Source organism: Clytia hemisphaerica, unplaced genomic scaffold (assembly GCF_902728285.1).
Source record: "Clytia hemisphaerica strain Z4C2 unplaced genomic scaffold, Clytia hemisphaerica genome assembly, whole genome shotgun sequence".
Taxonomy (NCBI): domain Eukaryota; kingdom Metazoa; phylum Cnidaria; class Hydrozoa; order Leptothecata; family Clytiidae; genus Clytia; species Clytia hemisphaerica.
Window position 1 is genome coordinate 611,188 of NW_027104489.1, and position 20,802 is coordinate 631,989.

General features: G+C 35.4%; 1 protein-coding gene and 1 long non-coding RNA gene across 4 annotated transcripts; both read right to left on the reverse strand.

Moving 5' to 3' along the window:
- Positions 1 to 5,382: 5,382 nt before the first annotated feature.
- Positions 5,383 to 20,591, reverse strand: LOC136821588 (plasmolipin-like). Of its 3 annotated transcripts, none has more exons than XM_067077814.1 (5): positions 20,557 to 20,591; positions 19,647 to 19,788; positions 18,461 to 18,655; positions 6,374 to 6,508; positions 5,383 to 5,981 (listed from the first exon to the last, which is right to left on the reverse strand). In XM_067077814.1, the coding sequence occupies exons 2-5, from the start codon at positions 19,764 to 19,766 to the stop codon at positions 5,907 to 5,909; spliced, it is 525 nt and encodes a 174-aa protein (XP_066933915.1). In that variant the 5' UTR covers positions 19,767 to 19,788; positions 20,557 to 20,591; the 3' UTR covers positions 5,383 to 5,906. The 3 variants fall into 3 exon arrangements, with proteins under 3 accessions (XP_066933915.1, XP_066933916.1, XP_066933914.1); XM_067077815.1 differs by lacking the exon at positions 20,557 to 20,591 and adding an exon at positions 20,050 to 20,099; XM_067077813.1 differs by lacking the exons at positions 18,461 to 18,655; positions 19,647 to 19,788; positions 20,557 to 20,591 and adding exons at positions 7,723 to 7,917; positions 14,911 to 15,115.
- Positions 16,747 to 18,443, reverse strand: LOC136821590 (uncharacterized). The gene is made up of 2 exons (XR_010848766.1): positions 17,928 to 18,443; positions 16,747 to 17,184 (listed from the first exon to the last, which is right to left on the reverse strand). It is a non-coding gene; the product is annotated as an uncharacterized lncRNA (long non-coding RNA).
- Positions 20,592 to 20,802: the final 211 nt, after the last annotated feature.

Consider the following 20,802-nt stretch of genomic DNA (forward strand, 5'->3'; position numbering starts at 1 on the left):
TTTGAGAATAAGAACAGATTAAGCACATTTTTACGCTCGAAACCCAAAAAGCTAAGAACATCTGAAGGCTTCAAAAGTTTTGGATGTTCTTATAAAAAAAACGTGTATTTTTTTATTTGTATGCGAACATGCTCCTTTTTTACAATAAATCTGAAAGTTCTAAGAATTCTACGTTGGTTCAAAAATAATAACATAAAATATTTGAACCTCAGTAATCTAAACATGTAATCAAATTTTCAGTATCTTTCTTAGATAAAATTCTGGCTTGTCTCTTAAAGGGGCATAAAACGTCAAAAAATGGACAAAATATTCAAAGTTCAGTCTCTCCAAGCATGGCTCCAACAGTCGATTTTCGACCTGCTGGGAGACAAGCCCCACTGGAAAAAATACCCTACAATTTCAGCCCCCACTGGGAAATAAACTTTGATTTCATCCCCAAGCCCACTCAATATTTAATGAAAAAACGATCCCAATGGAATTTTTGGGCTCGAAACAATCCAATGAGATTTCGATATAAATTTTTATCCCCAGGGGGGGGGGGGATTTCCAACGGGGCTGTGAGACAGGGGTGTTCACAAATGAAAATACAGTAAGCTCCCGGATTATTTCGAAGCTCCAAGGGGGGATCATTTACTTTGAATAACCGGGTGCTCGAATAACTGAAAAATTCGCTTTCCAGTCAGATTTTCAATTTAACCTTAATAATGGGATGGACTTGAAACAATCTTTTGTAGGAAAAAAGTGTCTTAATCGCAGAAAATCAATGTTCTTCCTTGGCAATATCTCCAAATAAGAAAAAGTCGAATAAGTGAGGGTGGTTTAGCCGACAATCGCATGATGAGTTATTCTTATACACCTTTTCGACGGTAGCCACCAATTACCGCTCAGGCATTTTTTTGTCCGCTTTATTTTATCCCACTAAAACCGTCCCAGTCCTTTTTTCGCACCAATAATAATAGACAATACCTTATTGGAACTAATTTTCGCGGGTTTTAATTTTCGCGGTTTTTTCCATTCTGGAATTTTCGCGGGTTTTAATTTTCGCGGTTTTGCCCTTTTTTGGACAAATTTCTTTCATTTTCCTAGGGATTTGTCAAATTTTTCGATAAAATTGGAAAAAATTGTATTTCGCGGGAATTAATTTTCGCGGGATCAAATTTTCGCGATTTTGACGAAAAAACGCGAAAAATTAGCCTCCGTCTCGGAAGAGGACTGGGCCCGAATTTGCGGACGTTTTCACAGTTTCACTTTCGTTTTCGGCTATACGACAGCGTTTTCAAGCAGAAAGCAGAGGAAACCTGTTAAATTATGGCAGGGAATGCTAACCTATTTTTCCAGTGTTTCTCAAGATTGGAGCAAGATTATTGTTCTAGAAAGTTCATAAAGGCCTAATAGTTTCAGATTAGTATGATTTCATCAGAAAAAACATTTACACCAAAGCTCCTTATTGATATGTGAAGGCTACCAAAAATAGCAATGTCCTCCATCAGAACAACTTTAACATAAGGGACAAGGACAGTCAAGAAGTCTACTTTGTTGAAAATTTGCACAAAATACTTAGAGAAAATGGTACTATGGAAGCCCATTCTATACTCCTAAATGATAGTTGAAAGATCAGCAGTTGAGAGGATTGATTAAAATAGAACTCAAAGCACACAATAAAGTATACATGTACGAAAGAACTAGCATGTTGTTTGCTTTTTTTTGGTGTTTAAAAATATGTACTTATCAGTCCTAAAAAAATACAAATTCGAATATAATGAGGGCAATGAGTCTGGTTAAATGTTACTATATTTACAAGAAAGGATTACTGAAAAAATACTACTGTATGTACTACTGATGAACTAAACTCAAAAACTAAAACTTTACGATAAATTTACATTACGACAATTTAAAAATCTATCTTTAATAGCAACAAAGAAAAAAACATGGCTCAAAGTTTTAAAAACAGACCTAGTCAGAGCTTCAATTCAGTAGGTATACATGTTTTTTTTTTTATAAGCATAACGCTTATAAGCATATGAAGGCTCAGATTTGCAGAATTCCTAAGCATAACATGAGCATATATGTCAGCCTAAAATATTTTTCAAGTGGTCATTTTTATCTGTTTTTGTTTCATTTTTATCTGGTTTGGTAGAGGCCAAGTAAAAAATAAGACATTCCACGGCTAGCTACATTCCACTGCTCCCAAAATCTGAACAAATTTTTTACAAAATTTCTGAATTCATTAAAAAACTTGGCTCGGGGTGAATCATAAGCATAATTCTTAAGCATATAATAAGCATAAACTATGCCTGGATGCTTTGAGAACTTAAGCATACACGAGCCTGACCAAGGGGCATACACTTGCTTATAAAAAAAAAAACATGTAGAGCTTTCAAAATTTGAAAACAGACACTGCATTGGTTACTACAAGACATACTATCCACATGGTTTTTTCGATTCATGAAAAAAATAAAGTATTTATCAAAAAAAAGTTTTTTTTTGGTAATCAATTCCAACAAACAACAATCAATATAACAGTTTTTTGAAAACCATCCCACAGTGTAAACATTATCAACCAACTAAAACCCACACCGCCAAAATTGTAAAAATAAGTCAATATAATTTCTATCAACAATTTCTCGTAAAATGTTTTTTTTTCAACATTCTGATACCAATCATGGCTGGAGGCATCATGTGTAGAGTGACTGTGTGGCATTTCATTGCTTTTAATGATCACGATACCAAACATCAACCAAACAAAACTGACGCCAAGCCAAATCTGTCGATTAAAAGTTTCCATGAAAATTATAATTTAAACTTATCTTGTAAAATGCTTTTTTAAACATTCTGGAGGTGTTCAAAGTTAGAGGTTTCAGGTATATGTAGAGCAAGCAATACATGAAAAGTCATTTGCTATCCCATTTGCCATGAGATATATGAGTCAACAAATCAAACAAAAACCAACAAATCATGTCTCTTCACTTTCATGTCACATCGTGTTTATATGGGGTATCAGAAAGCCAATCCACAAGAAGAGCCATCGTCCTTTATTATGAAGTGTTCCAAAACTATTGGTAGGTTGTTTGGAAGTAAAGAAACCCACACAGTTTGTTTTATTTTGAAGATTTAACTTGAAAACAAACTGCATCTCTCCAGCAGAAACTCCTGTTTCAACCTGCTACATAACATTGGTCAGTCGGGTCTGCTACTAACATGTAACAGTTTTATTATAGCCGAGCTTGAGAATCCGTAGGCAGAACTTGTAACATGTATTATGTGTATAATTATGCCAGTCGACTTGAATCATGATACATTACTCACATTTCACTGGATGCATTTTCGCTGTGAAATTATCCGCAAAATTTTCTGACCGCGTTCTGAGACGGAGGCTAATGCTAAAATTAAAACCCGCGAAAATTAACGGAGAAAACGTAGTGAAATGAAACCCATTGTGCGATTAATAGCTCGTAATCACATGATAACTCGTATCGTATAGTTCGAAAATTGCACTCGTAATGTGATTACATATACTAATCGTCCCCAAGGGGAATATACAAATCGCTTCGAATAACTGAAAGTTCGAATAACTGAAAGTTCAAATAACTGAAAGTTCGAATAACTAGAGGCATTTTCGTCACTTTTCCCCGAAAAAAAATTCAAATTCGTCACTTTCACCCGACTAAACGAGGCCCTCCCAGCGGACCCTCAATTCACGCAATCACGCAATTTTTTTTCGAAATTCAAGCATTCACGCAAATTTTCCTCGAGTTTCACGCAATAATCCGATTTTTCAGAAAATCGAGAAATTTTTGGGGAAAATCGAGGAAACATTGGAAAATCGGGAAAACTACCCATAATTGGTGGAAAAAAGGGAAAATTCACGTATTCACCTTCACGCACAAAATAGCCCAGATTCACGCATTCACGCAATCAAAAAGTGGATTTTCACGTTCACGCAAGTTTTTTCAATTCACGCATTCACGCATTTTTTTTTTCAATTTTCACGCATTCACGCAACCGAAAATGCCCATTCACGCATTCACGCAAACCGCAGGGGGGGCCTAAACTGTCCGAAAGAAATGATTTCCTTCACTAGCTCGAAAATGGAACTTGAAATTTGACTTTTAAAGCACTAATTTCGGTAGATAAAGGTGTAAAAAATTAGATTTGAATTTTGTTCGTGGTATAAAATTTCGGGTAAAAGTTTTGGTCGGGTGATAAAATGTCGGGGAAAAATTTCGTCACGATCAATCAATATTTAAATTGTGATAAGAATGATATCTTTGATATGGCTGTTTATTTTCAGTTTATTGACAGGCTTTTCGGCACAAGAAAGAGACGTTTTACTTGTTGAAAAGGAAACCAACCCTCGAAAGTCAGTATCTGCTGCTACCGTTCAACAAAGACCTATCAAATATTTCAAGGAAACAGCCTTTTGGCCTACACTAACGTTCTGCAGACCAGATGAATGGGTGTACTGTAAAAAATACAACCTCTTGGAAATAGATTCTGTCATAAAAAGTGAGTATCCAAATTGTTTTATTGTTTTCTACCTGGTGGGGTGTACTCCCGTGACGGCGGCTATGGCGGCGGGGGGCGCACTTAGGCAAACTTGGGTACCGGGACGTGCCGCTGGTCAGTGTTTCTTTTTCAGGCTCTGAAGATCTGACAGGGTTCCAAATTTACTAATTTCTAAAATATGTATCAGCCAGGGTCAACTTTTGGTAATTTTTGAAAATTTGTGGAGTGGAAATTAGAAATTTTTCGTCTACTTTTAGTCATTTTGGCCACTTTTCACGGTGAAAATGGGAAAATTTATCTACTTATCAGGGAAAAAAATGTCGGAGTTTATTTAGCCGGGGAAAAATTTCGTCACCTGGAGGCATTTTCGTCACTTTTCCCCGACCAAAATTTCAAATTTGTCACTTTTCCCCTACGCAATTTACAATTTAGTCACTTTCAACCAGTTAAATTGTTCAAATGAAATGGTTTCCTTCACTAGCTCGAAAAAAGATCTTGTAATAATTCGACGTTTAAAGTACTAATTTCCGTTTTTGTACAGAAAATTAAAAATCACTAATTTCGTTTATTATAGGAAAAACAGCACACCGATTCCTCAAAATTCAACTAAAAGATACTAAAAGCGTAATAAACCAATCCACACCAAGAACAATATCTGTGAGTTTGAGGCGAGAGAACTCTGAAGAAGACTGGCTTAACGTTGACGTTTGTGGTGATTTAATTTGTATTCAAAAAGAGTAAAAAGAGTTACGACTAAAAGGTACTGGAATTCCTTTCAATGTCATTATCTAAACACTGATTTGCGTCACCGACGTCTAAGTCCAGTTTTTGGACCATTTCAGGGTCCATTTTTATTCAATTTATAAAGAATGTGTGTACAGTAGTTCATTTAATTTTTTAACATCATGATCAACTAGTTTAGGTATAAACTTATTTCTTTTTTTATGATTTTTGTTGGCGAATAAACTAATGATCAACCAGGATAATCACGACGACGGACGAAAAATTTAATAGGCTAGTGAAAATACGAAATTTGATTGGTTGAAACTCACTAGCCTGTTAAATTTTTGTTCGTCGTCGTGATTTGACCGATCTACTTAACTTCACTATTGTATTCATAATATTCACGATGTAATGTTTTATACGGAAAAACCCAAAATAGCCCGGGCGTTTGCCACCAGTTTCATTGTTTAAATTCAAAATGAGTGGCAAACACCCGGTCTTTTTCGGCTGCTTCCGTAAAACATTTTCATGAATATCACAGATATATGAAAAAAATAAAGTTGTTACAAAAGAAAAATGTTAACGTTTCAAAATTTACAAAACTTAGATCTATGTTAACCATGTGTTCTGGCATATTTGTGTTCTGCTTAGTATTGGTTTGATTTTTGTGCCAAAATTTAAGGACTTCTCCATTCTCGGAAGTGTAAAAATGCTTGTGCTCCTAATCCAACCACTGAGAAAAACCCAAAAGCCTGTAAAAGAGAAAAAAACTAATTAATGCAATGCGTTTAGTTGGGTTAGTGATTTGTAAACGTTTTTATTGTCTAAGTGGCAGATACATTTGATATCGTTTTACTTTGCAGAGTAAAAACAGATTCAACCCCACTTCGGGGTAGTTGATACTAGTTTTTAAATTTTTCTGATAAAGCTAAGGCTACACTGAAAAGATTTTAAAGACGGTTACAATGCAATTTACATTGCGTTGCAAGTGCGTAAGAAATTTTAATATTTCAACACGGCAAATTCTAAAATGCTTTTGCAATGCAATAAAATTGTTGCAGTAAAATTACAAATGACTATAGCAAGCGCTTACAATCTTATGCAGGAGGTGTGGGTAATTTGATTCTATCAGTGAACGACTTACCGCTGCAGCACCAAGATGATTGCAACTGTAAAAATCGCAAGCGTCTCCATTCACATTCCATTTACGAGCTTTATCAGCTACCACACATGATGCAATAAACAACAATACTGCCCACAGAAGACAGTTAATCATCAACTATAACAGTGAAGTTGAAGATTCATTTAGTACAGTTAATTGAGTGTGTTCGATATGGATACTGTCCCGGGGGGGTACTAGGGTTGCGAGCTGACGGGGGGGGTGCCGCCCGACTTTCGAACTTTTGACCCTTACCGGGACTAAAAAAGAGAAAACCAAAGAAAATTTTGGGAATTTTACGACCCTTAGCGGGACAAACTTGACAAATTTTGACCAAATTTCGATCTTTCAGGGGGTAAAAAGTTGAAATTTTCCTATTTTTTCGACCCTTAGTGGGACTGAAATTTGATTTTCTGATTTTTCCGACCCTTAGCGGGACTTTGGAAGTCCAAAAAAGGTACCCTTAAGGGCGGCACATACCGTACCCTCCATTTGCCTAAGTACCCCCCCCCCCCCCCGGGGATACTGTATACTACTCGACATATATATACTGTATATACTGCACTTTTTTGGAGGGATTTCATTTGGTGGATGGCTTGAAAAATTAAATTTGGCGGATGAAGGATACTTTTAGCAAAATCCGCCATTAAATATCTGAAATACCTTAAAGGAACTTATTTTGGTGAGATCTAGTTTTGGCGAAATTGGCGGGCGAACTCGAAATTCGCCAAATTTAGTTCCCACCAAAATTAATTTTTTAGGCCATTCGCCAAATATAGTTCTCGCTAAAATTGAGAATTTTGGTATTTTGCCTAAATAAATTCACAAAAAAAGCTTCAAATAAGGCAAAATAGAACAGATTTACGCAGTCATTCGCCAAAATAAGTTATCGTCAAAATTTAATAAGTCGCTGATTCGCCAAAATTAGTTCTCGCCAAAATTGAAAAAAAGAATTTCAATCGACCGTTCGTCAAAATTAGTTTTCGCCAAAAAAAAGTTCTCTTAAGGTAGGACATATTTCGGGGAAAAAATACAATAATTTAAATTTAGTAAATGACGGGAAAAATCCGCCATATCCACCAAAATTTCTTCCCCTAAGGTATGTTGCAGATCCTTATCGATAGTTTTATAAGTTTATTATAAGCAACTCAAATTGATTGCGAATTAGAATACAGTTTCCTTCTTTTTCAACAATGATCCTCAAAATCATTGTACATGCCAAAATTAATGATGTCATTTTGGTCAAAATGTCTGTCAATAAAGCGACACTCCTTGAAGGAGTTGTACGCGAAAAAGTTCCTCATTTTTGTTTGAATAAAAAATGACATACTCACCGTTACAGGAAAATTGATTGGAATCTTTTTGTGGATATTGAACAACATGAGAACAAAAACTACGAGAAGGATAAACCATGGAATAAGTGTTGTAGCCAAATAAAATCCACTTCCTCCTTCAAAATGAATTTCCACAGTCCAATGTACCTCTCCTCTCCAGCCTGCCATTATGCACCATGACAAAAATAACAGAACCTGAGAAATCAAATTTGAAAATCTTCAACAGAATTCACACTTCTAAGTGTACTGTTGTGTGAACTGGAAATTATGGTCACTCTCTATAAGAATATCAATGAGGACACCAGCTTTCCCTGGGGGGAGGTGGGTACTTAGATGGTGCCGCATATGTGCGAGCAATTAGACACCCCCTTCTCACCGACCCGGGACCCCCTCATTCTCACTGCAAACTATGGAATTCAAATCCCAAGCCATTAAAAACTTAGTGATATCAATCCCCATTGAGTGTTAGTACGTTATTTTACCCCTACTGGCTGAAAAATTCCTACCGGGTCTGTGGGAAGGGTCCTTTTTACACCCTCGAAAGTCTCCCACAGCGGTACAAAGCCATATAGAAAAGCTCTGCATCGTTGATATTTCCAAGGAGAATAATCACCTTGATGATTTTAAACCTGCGTTCAGATCTTTTGTATCTCTCTTGATTTTTAGTCTGCCTTTACTTGCTATTGTTGTCATTTTTTTCCCATCTTCTTATTACATCAATCTTCAGGTAGGTCCATTCAGCCTGTAGCTTGTTCGTCACATTTTTATTTTCCATTTTCCAAGTCTTTTATCCTTTAGATTATTCTCCTTGGAAATATCTTATCGGGTGTTATAACTTAGCTTTGGAACATAGTAGTGATATCTGATAAAAAATTTCTATCGAAATCCCAATGGGGAAATTCTATAGTTTTAAAGCTAAAAAGGTCCAGTGGGGATGGTTTTGGAGTGCAAATTTTTACATTGAATTTCGAATGGAGATAAAATCAAAGTCAGATTTTGGCAAAATTTTCTAGTGTCCAGCAGGTCTGTGACACAGGGGTGTCTCATAGTAGCGTCAATGCGCACTGAGAAATTTTTGAAATAGGTAAGTGTCCAGATACTGTATAGGCTTTAGGACCTTGAGAGCAAATGAACATTTGATTAAAAAAATATATGAAGTCAAGATTTTTATAGTCATTTTTTGAAGTCAAATCCTCATAGCCCTTTCGATCATTCAAAATATTTTCTGTTAGAACACTGTAAAAAATAATTTTCTTAAGCTAGATAGTCATCTCAATTTAAGACTAGTCATAGCTTTCACTAAATGCCCCCACATAAAGATCATGTCAAGCACTTATAAAGCTTTAATGCATTAAAAATTAAAACATTGAAAAATAATCAGGAATAATTGATTGATTTAATTATTGATTGGTTGATTGATTGATTGATTGATTGATTGATTGATTGATTGATGATGATTGAGCATTTGCTTGAAAAAAAAATTATATTCCATTAACAAAATACTTGAAGAATTCGCAGCTTGATAATTTAATAAAATTTAAGGAAAAGCTGGAAAAGCTTCTCAAAAATATATTTAAAAAATTATGGTATCATTAGCTTACATCTCCTGTTTGTTTTTTTCTCCTAGTTTCTTTCTTACAACAATATATATCGTGATTATTATTCACTAAATAGACCTTTTCTGATAATGCCGCAGACATCTTAGATTGTAGGCAAAATATATAGTGGTGAATAAATCAACAAGGTAACCAATGACCAATCAGAAATAGCTTGTTTTTTTCATTGGCTGCTATATTTCAACAATTCTCTATTGCAACTTTGCCTAATAAACAATAGTCAAGAGGATACTGCATATGAAATTTATCAAAAAGTTCTGCGCCATCTTAAATAGGGCGAAATAGAAACCAATCCTAGTTAAGGCCCGGTCTCCACTTGCGTACACTGTGATTGCACTTCTCAAACAAAATCTTCTATTTTATTGGTCAAAAGAAAAATAAAGGAATGCCATTGTGGTCCATTCAGACGTACAGTCGAGAAAAGTTGAAATGCGCCTAAGTGCATGCATAGTACTTTTTCATGATGCAATCTTTTCTCCAAGCAGCGCAGACAATGAAGAGACGTGCCTTCAGGAAGCTAGACTTTTTGAGTTTATAGCTATATATACTTTCGCTTTATGGTGTTTCTGTATGATTGTCTGTGTACCTAGTCTAACCAGCGTTAAACGCCTTCGGGAAGGTCCATCCTAACTTGGAAAGCCAGAATTGGAGCTATTTCACCAAACCACTGGAGCGTAAGTTATTTAGGCTATCACAACTGCATGAAAAAGTTGAATGTGCGCATGTAAAGTTAAACGAATGTAAACAAACTTTTTGCAGGTTTTTGAAATAGATTTACCACACTGAAAAAACAGTGAAAAAACTCTAAGTGAGGTGAATCTATTTTGAAGACCAAAAGAAAAAGTTTGTTTACATTGATTGACATTCAACATTCATTCAACCACTTTTGGAAATTCAACTTTACATATGCATACATTCAACTTTTTTGTACTTTGCCGGTATCTTGTTTTACTAAGTTAAGAAGGACTTTCTCGAGTTACGACCATACGATGGTATTTAAAGCTCGAGAAGCTCTATAAACAATAAAGGTAGTTATTAATAAAATAAAAGACAAATATAAATTTTAGAGTTTGAACAAAAATATCAAATATACATTTGAAAACTTGAGCAAATTTCTTTAAAGATTCCGGAAAAAGAATTGAAATCATTGCTGAAGTGAACTTCTGACTAAATTACATTAGTTAGTATTCAGTTTCAAAGACAAAAAACAAAATTTGACATACAAAACACTTTTTCCAGTCAATGAATCAGCTCATCATCATAACCAGTCTGCCATTTTGTTTGTTTTGATTTGCACAAGTAATATTGTAATTCGTGTTATATCATACACTGTTATTGATTTGCATTTATAACACTCGCTTCAGCTTTTCAAAGCTAAATCAAAACTAAAATTGTAATATGTAATAATGATAATAGCATATAACGTATTATGAAAATATGTATACTACCGTCCCGGAAAAAAACCGAACATTTACGGAAGAGACTAAGTACGGGGATGCTTGGGCGACAAAACGCAACAAAATTTCGAGATTCCAGTCCAATATCTATGCGTGAAACTATGAGTGCCTCCTCGTCGCTACGCTCCTGCGGGGGCAAAAACTTAACTGATTTTAAGATCTCATTTCTTAAATTAAAATTAAAATTTTCGAGTTTTGAAAAAAGTGTACGTTATCCTAAAATTAGATAAAATTTCTTATATTCTAGGGCGGTCAGATAAAATATCTAGAGCTATAGAGAAAGTGCGCGAAGCGAAATAAAAGGATTTACTAAAGCATGAAAACTTCTTTTGTTTTTAATCAAAAGAATAGTTTATTGAATGAAAAATTTCACTACGAAGGTTTTAACATTTTTTTAAAGTTTTTTTTGTGAGAAGTTTTGTATGTATATTGAAGAGATTCTTTTTGAGGGGAGAAGAGCAAAGACAAGACGCGATTATAAGATAAGTATTTTTTTATATGTTAACTTTACTGAACCTACCTACCTACCTACAATCTTACAAATATGGTTTGAGCCTGTTTCACTTAATGATCACAAGAGCATAAGGGATATATTCTAGCAAGATTCGTAACGATATCAATTTTCTTGAATGAGACACTTCGTATAGGCAAGCATAAATGCGTGGCAACAATTACAATTTGTAGTCATGTACTACCTAAATTGTGCAGACTACCGGGCTACCTTAACGGAGCGGCCTGTTTGTTTCTACAAAACCTTAGAAAGATAACAGTAACATTGGCAAGTCAGTGCAGAAACAATTTGTAGTCATGTGCTACCTAAATTGTGCAGACTGCCGGGCTACCTTAATGGAGCAGCCCGTTTGTTTCTACAAAACTTTAGAAAGATAACAGTAACATTGGCAAGTCAGTGTGGAAACAATTTGTAGTCATGTGCTACCTAAATTGTGCAGACTACCGGGCTACCTTAATGGAGCTGCCTGTTTGTTTCTACAAAACCTTAGAAAGATAACAGTAACATTGGCAAGTCAGTGCAGAAACAATTTGTAGTCATGTGCTACCTAAATTGTACAGACTACCGGGCTACCTTAATGGAGCGATGGAGCGGCCCGTTTGCTTCTACAAAACCTTAGAAAGATAACAGTAAAATTGGCAAGTCAGTGTGGAAACAATTTGTAGTCACGTGCTACCTAAATTGTGCAGACTACCGGGCTACCTTAATGGAAAGGCCCGTTTGTTTCTACAAAACCTTAGAAAGATAACAGTAACATTGGCAAGTCAGTGTGGAAACAATTTGTAGTCATGTGCTACCTAAATTGTGCAGACTACCGGGCTACCTTAATGGAGCGGCCCGTTTATTTCTACAAAACCTTAGATAGATAACAGTAGCATTGGCAAGTCAGCGTGGAAACAATTTGTAGTCATGTGCTACCTAAATTGTGCAGACTACCGGGCTACCTAAATGGAGCGGCCCGTTTGCTTCTACAAAACCTTAGAAAGATAACAGTAACATTGGCAAGTCAGTGCAGAAACAATTTGTAGTTATGTGCTACCTAAATCGTGCAGACTACCGGGCTACCTTAATGGAGCGGCCTGTTTGTTTCTACAAAACCTTAGAAAAATTACTGTAACATTGGCAAGTCAGTGCAGAAACAATTTGTAGTCATGTGCTACCTAAATTGTGCAGACTACCGGGCTACCTTAATGGAGCGGCCCGTTTGCTTCTACAAAACCTTAGAAAGATAACAGTAACATTGGCAAGTCAGTGTATAAATAATTTGTAGTCATGTACTACCTAAATTGTGCAGACTACCGGGCTACCTTAATGGAAAGGCCCGTTTGTTTCTACAAAACCTTAGAAAGATAACAGTAACATTGGCAAGTCAGTGTGGAAACAATTTGTAGTCATGTGCTACCTAAATTGTGCAGACTACCGGGCTACCTTAATGGATCGGCCTGTTTGTTTCTACAAAACCTTAGAAAAATTACTGTAACATCGGCAAGTTAGTGCAGAAACAATTTGTAGTCATGTGCTACCTAAATTGTGCAGACTACCGGGCTAACTTAATGGAGCGGCCCGTTTGCTTCTACAAAACCTTAGAAAGATAACAGTAACATTGGCAAGTCAGTGTGGAAACAATTTGTAGTTATGTGCTACCTAAATTGTGCAGACTACCGGGCTACCTTAATGGAAAGGCCCGTTTGCTTCTACAAAACCTTAGAAAGATTACTGTAACATTTGGAAAGTCAGTGTGGAAACAATTTGTAGTCATGTGCTACCTAAATTGTGCAGACTACCGGGCTACCTTAATGGAGCAGCCCGTTTGCTTCTGCGTAAAAACCTTGAATACTATTTTGGACTTTTTTCTGGTACAAGCCATTTATATTGAAATCAAAGCTCTTTGTATTTTTTTTTCAGGAAAAGTGAAGTGCAAACCTGGAAGGGAAACGTCATCTACTTGTCTACATCTCTACAAGTCGTCTTCAAAAGGTAAGAAAATTTCTGTAATTCTTTACCCAGCACCTTCAATATTTGCAACTTCATCACTCCAAGTACAAAATCTCTTCATAGTCATTTAGCAAACGTAGGTGGAAAGAAGCACTTACTTATCTTTGAGATGTGTTGGCTTGTGAAGTCTAATATATTCTAATTTCCTTTTCTACAGGAGACTGATCAACCGAACGCAAGAAAGAAAGAACTGTTTGCCTGAGATGCCAAGACTAGTGGTAGAAGTTAGGACATGAAAATCGTTTATCGTGTATGGTAGCAAGATTTTGACGGTGGAGCCGCTTCCACTCGGTTTCTTATGTTTTTACTTGCTCCACGAATACTATCCAACAGACAGAGCTGATTACCTACATGCATGACAATCTAGCACCGGATCGTCTTCAAAGACACTTGTTGTAAAGATTCTCATTACGAAAGCTTTAATAATGCAGTAAAAAGACTTCAGAATTTCTACCCAGCGATTTCGACACCTCTATGTCACAGAGCCGCTGGGACCCCCGCCCAACTGGAAAATTTGACAAAAATTTCGTCCCGGTAGGAAAAAAACCTGACATTTCAGTCCCACTGCTGGGAAATTAACTTTGATTCCTTCCCTATTCGAAATAAACTATTCGCACTGAAATTCTTATCCCCAATGAGGAAAAAAGTTCCACCGGGGCTGTGAGACAGGGGTGTATTTCATTTTGTGGTTTATTTTTATAACTACTATCGAGTTTTTTAGAACTTTTGTAGAGCTTAATTTTGTTAATAATTTATACAGTTCGTTTTCGTACTTTTCAAACTTTTTTTCAGTGCAATCGAATGACCATATAATTGGGTTTCTTTTTTGTAGTTCTATTGTACCTTAAATTTAACCATCCCTTCATCGAGCAAAGTCTCGCATACACTAAGGATTTTAACTTGGAATTGTTTTTTAATGGAATTTTTGCGTACAGATAAATAAAGGTGTATACATGATACATGTTAATATTTTCGTTAATTGTTCGTTAAATGTATATATGAAAGGCTTTCAACAGGCCTACTTTATTTTTGTTGATGATAGGATCCAAAAATCTCAAATTCGTCCATGGATGTATTGTTGGTCTGTCGAACTTGAGATTTTTGCGGCATTTTAATCACGGAGAAAAGATGAAACACCAGCCTTTTGGTTCAAATTATACAGACTCAATTTTATTGAAAATCACGCATTTCTGTCGGTACCAATTTCTGTCTTTACAATGTGTCAACTGGGTAATTCCCATTATACAACAACTTAAATCAAGAAAGATCTCTATTGTGAAAATATCTAAAAACAAGATATGACAAGAAAAAATATCTAATAATATTATCATCCTGTTTAGAGAAAAATATCATCTTAACAAGATTAGGAACCTAAATTAGGTTGAAATGTGCACTTGGTTTTAATCTTAAAACAAGAAAATTCTTCTAGATAAAAAATCTATGCCATCTCAAATCAAGATAAAATTTCTTACCCATCGGAATAGAAAATTTATCTTGAAAGTGGGATAATTTATCTAGTATTAAGAATTTTTATCTACTTTTTAGAAAATTATTTTTTACAGTGAATCGTCAAAATTGAGACTAATGTTCTTATATAAAAAAGACTTACAAGATTGATGACGAGTAACAAACCAGGAGGTGTTCTTATGAAGCCAGGGTTTAATCTGATACCTTCATCACTTGATCCTTGTGTCGGTTGAGGGTCAACTTCGTAGGGTGGCGGTGCTTCGGCCATTTTCACTATTCGTGTAGGTTATCTCGGGTTGTATTTTTGTAAATTTATTTCTAAATATATCGTTAAAGCAATTTTTCGTCTTTTGTACATTAAAGAGACATGAGTCTAAATTGCTATAGAGTGGACATCAAATGCTTGCATCTATGAAGGTTAAGGGGTCTAATTCAAAATCGAACCTGTGACCCCAGGGGGGGGGGGTACTAGGGTAAGATGGGTTACGGGGATGCTCCGCTGGTCAGGGTACCTTTTTTAACCTCCACGAGTCCCAGGTAGGGTCACAAAAACACCAAAATAAAAAATCAGTCCCTCGTAGGGTGCCTATTTTTGGAAAATTTAGGGAAAAAGTAGAGAATTTGAGAAAATTTTGGAATTTCAGTCCCATTCAGGGTCACTTTTTTCGCAAATTTCGAGTCCCACGTAGGGTCCATTTTTCGAACCTCAGCGGAGCACCCCCGTCGGTCGACAAGGGTAGTACCCCCCCCCCCCCCGGGCCTGTGACGTGGGTTTATGAGATTGGAAGTCACAGACCTATCCTGAATATCCAAGCAGTAAACCTTTGAGTTAAAAACTGGGTGCAAATTGATAGGTTGTTGACAAATTCTCATAGTCAAAATCTTCGTCAAAAATACCTCGTCTTTTTTTCTAAAAGGTTCATGAAAACACCCCTGTCTCACAACCCCAGTGGAACATTTTTTCTCAGTGGGGATAATAGGTTCTAAGGTTAAAAAATTCTGTGGCAATGGTTTTGAAGTGCAATTTTTGAACATTGAATTTCGAATGGGGATGAAATTCTAAGTTATTTTCCCACCGGGAACGAAATTTTTGTCAATCTTTCCAGTAGTTCTGGGCTCCCGGCGGGTCTGTGACATAGGGGTATATGACTGGGGACTGTACAGTGCCATGTTCATCAGTCAAATTAAAAAGTGTTGCAATTTCTCTGCAGGTTGGGCTACAATACAAGATTGTGCAACACTACAGGTGAATATTGTAAAATTTTGGCGTTACAGGAAGTTTTAAAGATATGTCAGCCATATTAATTTTCAAAATTAATTAATATAGAACATCCAGCCCTTGGTTTGAAAAGTTCCCTCTATCCTTCACCTTTACCTAATGCCATATATTCATTTTCAATAAAGACAAAATACTTCACATAACTCCACTCAAAACTTGCTTGATCAACTCAATCGCATTTCAAGTAAGAAAAATATCATCCCACTTTTTAATGCCAAAAGTATGTACAGCAATTAGCAAAGGTAATTAACTTAAATCTCATCAACGGATCTAATTAAACAAAACAATGTAAGAACATATAGTTTAATGATACCTTTTAACGATATCTTTTTTCTAAGAAACTTTAAATTGAAAATGCCATTTCAAGCACTTTTATAAACGTCAAAAATTACCCTTCCCAATTCTCCGGTTTGAGGGGACCAACTTAGAAAACACTCAGAAATAGTAGCCCAATTTCAAATGTGATGTCGATGAAGTTAAGTAAATGTAAAGCTAATAAGGGTAAATCTGGTTATAAATTCGTGCTGGTACATAATGTTTGCGAAAAAAAAGTGTGGAAAATGTTTCATTTTTTAAGTGACTAAATACTACTTTATCTGGGACAGGGGTGTTCAAAATATTATAGCTTTCATCCCGTCCTGCGCTGGTACTGAAAATTTAAAAATTGGGCCCTTGAAAAATAGCCGGCAATTAAAGAAATAATTTTTCTTCGTCAATACGAAAGATTAGCCTCGTCTTGCATGTTTACAATTTCCCTAACAATAATTTGTTAAATATACAATATTAATTGATTGAAGTGAATTTTCGAACGAACACAACGACTGCATAAATACAACAAAAAGATTTCCTAAATAAAATGTGCCCTAAATTTACAAAATCTACGACTAATATGTCCATTTGAATCATTTCTAAAGATTTTTGTGTTACTGATTATAAAATGTCTTTAAATTTCAAACACCATCTTCTTTTTATTTCTTCTCATTCAATTTTTGTTCTCAAAATATGAACTCATAGTATTGTCATAAAATCTGGTGATTGATTTTTAGTATTGGATTTTCATGCTCAAGGACTTCTCCATTCTCGGAAGTGTAAAAATGCTTGAACTCCTAATCCAACCACCGAGAAAATTCCAAAAGCCTGTAAAAGAAAAAGTTATTCATAATTTAACATGTTTGCTCAAAAAGCCCAACCATAGATTTATAATGCCCGAAGGACTAGATGGCGTACTTTTGCTGAAAAGTGTGCCGTGGTTAGGTAGGAAATTCTACCTAAGTCGCGTGACATTACAATAGAATTTCAGCGGTTGACCAATAAGAAGCTTTCGTGGGTTTTCGAAAACAATAGCAACAATATTTTTGCCGATATTAACTTTTTTTTGCCTGCGATGGCTTAAAGCCCGACAATTAGCCCTTTGAGTTTTATAAATCTATGAGCGTTATTCAGCCTGTTTCAGGGATATTTTGATATTGTGGTCTAGGGGTCTAAACATCATAAACCTGGGAAAATTTCAGAAATATTTAAAATAGAATTTGTATTGTTAGATAGGTCAGCCCCGGTGAAAAAGAGAAATGTCACTATTTCATTGCGTTCTACCTAGAATTGCATTGGGAAAGACAATATAACTTTCTACTATACTTTGAGCTAAACAATTGAAAAATCCCCACATAAAAGATAGTTAGAAAATGGACAGCTAAGATCCCTTAGAGTCTAAAATAGATGGATGCCCCCGGGGGGGGAGGGGATTACTAGGGTTGTGACTTCTAAAAAAGGCACCCTTAGGCGACACATATCGTACCCTACATTTGCTTACTGTAAGTACCCCACCCCCTGGGAATTGATGTAGTGGATGTAATGAAATTTAAAATCCAGTTCAGACTTACACAAGCAGCTCCGAGATGATTACAAGCATAAACTTCACACAAGGAACTATGACCATTCCATTTATCAGCTTTCGCTCCAACAATACACGAAGCAATAAACAGTAATACTGCCCATATAACGCAGTTAAGCATTAGCTAAAGAAAGGAGGAAAATAAAAGGATTCGAAAAATCATAGCATTAGAGTCTCTAGAGATTGTTTGTGTAAAAAAACCGCGAGTCTTTAAAATTCTAGGAAGGTTGGAAGGGTTGAGTTTTAACTCTGAGATTTAACAATCCAACGATCTGAGGATCCAAAAGTTCAAAGATGGTCCAATAAGGCTCAGATTATAACCTGGAAGTCTATAAACTCCTTCCAAATGGAAATATTTGATTGTATTTAACAGATAGCCCAAAAGCAACTTTCTCGCACGAACTTAAAATTTCGAAAAACGAGGAAATAGGCAAAATTCTCGATGTTGATTGTAGCCGGATGCCTCTACGCTTTCTCTCTCTGTCTCTTTGTCTGCTAAGCAAAAACGTACGACACACTCACCGTTACAGGAAAATTGATTGGAATCTTCTTGTGGATATTGAACAACATGAGAACAAAAACTACGAGAAGGATAAACCATGGAATAAGTGTTGTAGCCAAATAAAATCCACTTCCTCCTTCAAAATCATTTTCCACAGTCCAATGTACTTCCCCTCTCCAGCCTGCCATGATGCACCATGACAAAAATAATAACACCTGGGGAAAATGAATTTAATTAAAGTAATAATGGGCATAAGGGTTATTAATTGAAATTTTGTAATTCTTTTTAGTCCCTTCTCCTCAGGAACTTATAAGAATTCTCTATTTTTCAAATTTCCTGATCTCTGTAACTAGGACCCCCCGTTTATTAAAATTTTATCATTACAGTATATAAATCAATTTGTGCAAACCATCTAGGACTTTTACGACTAATAACCTGCAAACAGTATTTAAAAAAAAAGATAAAGGGATTGTTTTTAAAACGCTAACTGTGTTCTGATCCCGAGATCATGAGATATTTGGGTTTTCAAATCAATAAATTTTGCTGAGTAAGCATATTTTACGATATCTCGTACTAAGAGCCACTTGCACCACTATTTTGATTTTACTTAAGTGTATGATACAATCTCTCTTCGCTGTCGCATTAATAAAAAGGCGAACTAAGGGCATAGGAAAGAGTTTGTGCGATCAGGAAAACTTTAAAATTATCAGCACCAGAAACGGGCTTACAGAACCTGAATATTCCTTATCCCTGTCTCAGCATAGTCCTTATAAAAAACACTGGTCTGAAAGCTTATTGTTGTAACTTTTTGTTAGCTTTTCCCTTTGTTAATATCAAAGATAAAAATCGATTTGCTCAGTTTTTGATCACGTTACCAAGTACTCCTCTTGTGATTGGTTTAAGATTTATCACATGTTTAAAAAGTGAGCAAAACAAACTAATTTCTCGACACAAGTTCAAGTAAGAAACAATGGAAAGAAACAAAAGGCTTCCAGACCAGGGTTTTTTATACGGACTATGGTCTCAGTGACTCGGGACCATTTATAGAGAACACTTGAAGGGGCTAAGTACCAATGAAAATAGAATAATAAGAGTGTTTTAAATAAAGTGGGGATTTCAAATTCTATTGATTGTCATTAAAGCTCAAAATTTCTGTTGGGTTTTAAAAACGTTGATTATCAGTTCCAGCCAAAAATGTTGACTTACTAGATTGATCAGCAGTAAGAGACCAGGTGGTGTCCTAATGAAACCAGGATTCAGCCTGATCCCTCCATCAGATGATTGGGCTGCTGCTGGTGGGGGGCCTGTATCGTATGCTTCAGACATTCTTATTCTTCAACTTTATATCCTAAGAAAATTGGGAAACACCAAATCAAATTACACATATTTTTTTTGAAACGTTCTGAAATTGTTGTTAATTCTAATAATTTTCAAATTTACTATTAAGCAGTACCAGGGCAATATCGTAAGGTATCTATTCGAAAAATATTTTTTTACACCTTTCTTTTGTCTCTTCTTATAAAAAACCTCTAAAAAACTCGTATGATTATATGAATGAAAGGGAATTTCAAAAGCTCTAATAATCTTTAGACGTTATACAAAACCTTACGATTAAATTTTTAACACCGTCAGCAAATTTCTGAATGAAGTTTTTCTTGCTAGTAAAGAAGAATAATCGTGTGTGATGTGTATAAATTTTTCCTTCCAAGTTAAAATCATCAATATAATAGAAATGAAACCCAAGTCATAAGAATGGGCTTTTTTTCCAAAAGACCGATAAAATTCAACAAAACACTCTGAAGCTCTTAGAAAATTTAGCCTCCAGCCCTTTCATTTACACCATGCAAACTTTCACCACTCTTGAACATAAATCAAATCTGAATCTTTTACTAAAGAAGGAAACAACTTTCATGAAAAATCAAACAGCACGAGCAGAAAACTCTCAAGATTTCTCTTTCAAACAACCCTAATATCTGGCTGTTAGGGTTCCCTACTCACTATTCTAACATTCTCCTCTTTGATTCTCCATTAATATTTTAGCAAAGAAAATATGTTTTCATTCAAGGAAAGATAAGAAGAAACTTTTTAACACATAAAATAAATTTGAACAACATACACAGCTTTATGCAAGGAGCAAACCATTTTTTTCAAATAAGGTTTATAAGTGTTTGCTACGTATTTTATAGAGAGAAACACAATAGTCAAGAGAGAAGCTAACGAAATTATAATATCAATGAGAATGATGAGATTTAAAAACACGAAAAGATTGGCTTGTCCTTTATTAATGAGAAAATCTAGTAATGGTTAGACTGAATAAAGATAAAGAAATATAAATCTGTAGTAAACCACAACAAAATGTAAA

Excerpts from the sequence above, each read along its gene's own strand:
- LOC136821588 (XM_067077813.1), bottom strand. The coding sequence starts at position 15,036 with ATGGCCGAAGCACCGCCACCCTACGAAGTTGACCCTCAACCGACACAA. Across the intron at positions 7,918-14,910 it reads TGTTACTCGTCATCAATCTT|GTTCTGTTATTTTTGTCATG; the intron begins GTAAGTCTTTTT and ends TTGATTTCTCAG. Across the intron at positions 6,509-7,722 it reads CAATCAATTTTCCTGTAACG|TTGATGATTAACTGTCTTCT; the intron begins GTGAGTATGTCA and ends TCACTGTTATAG.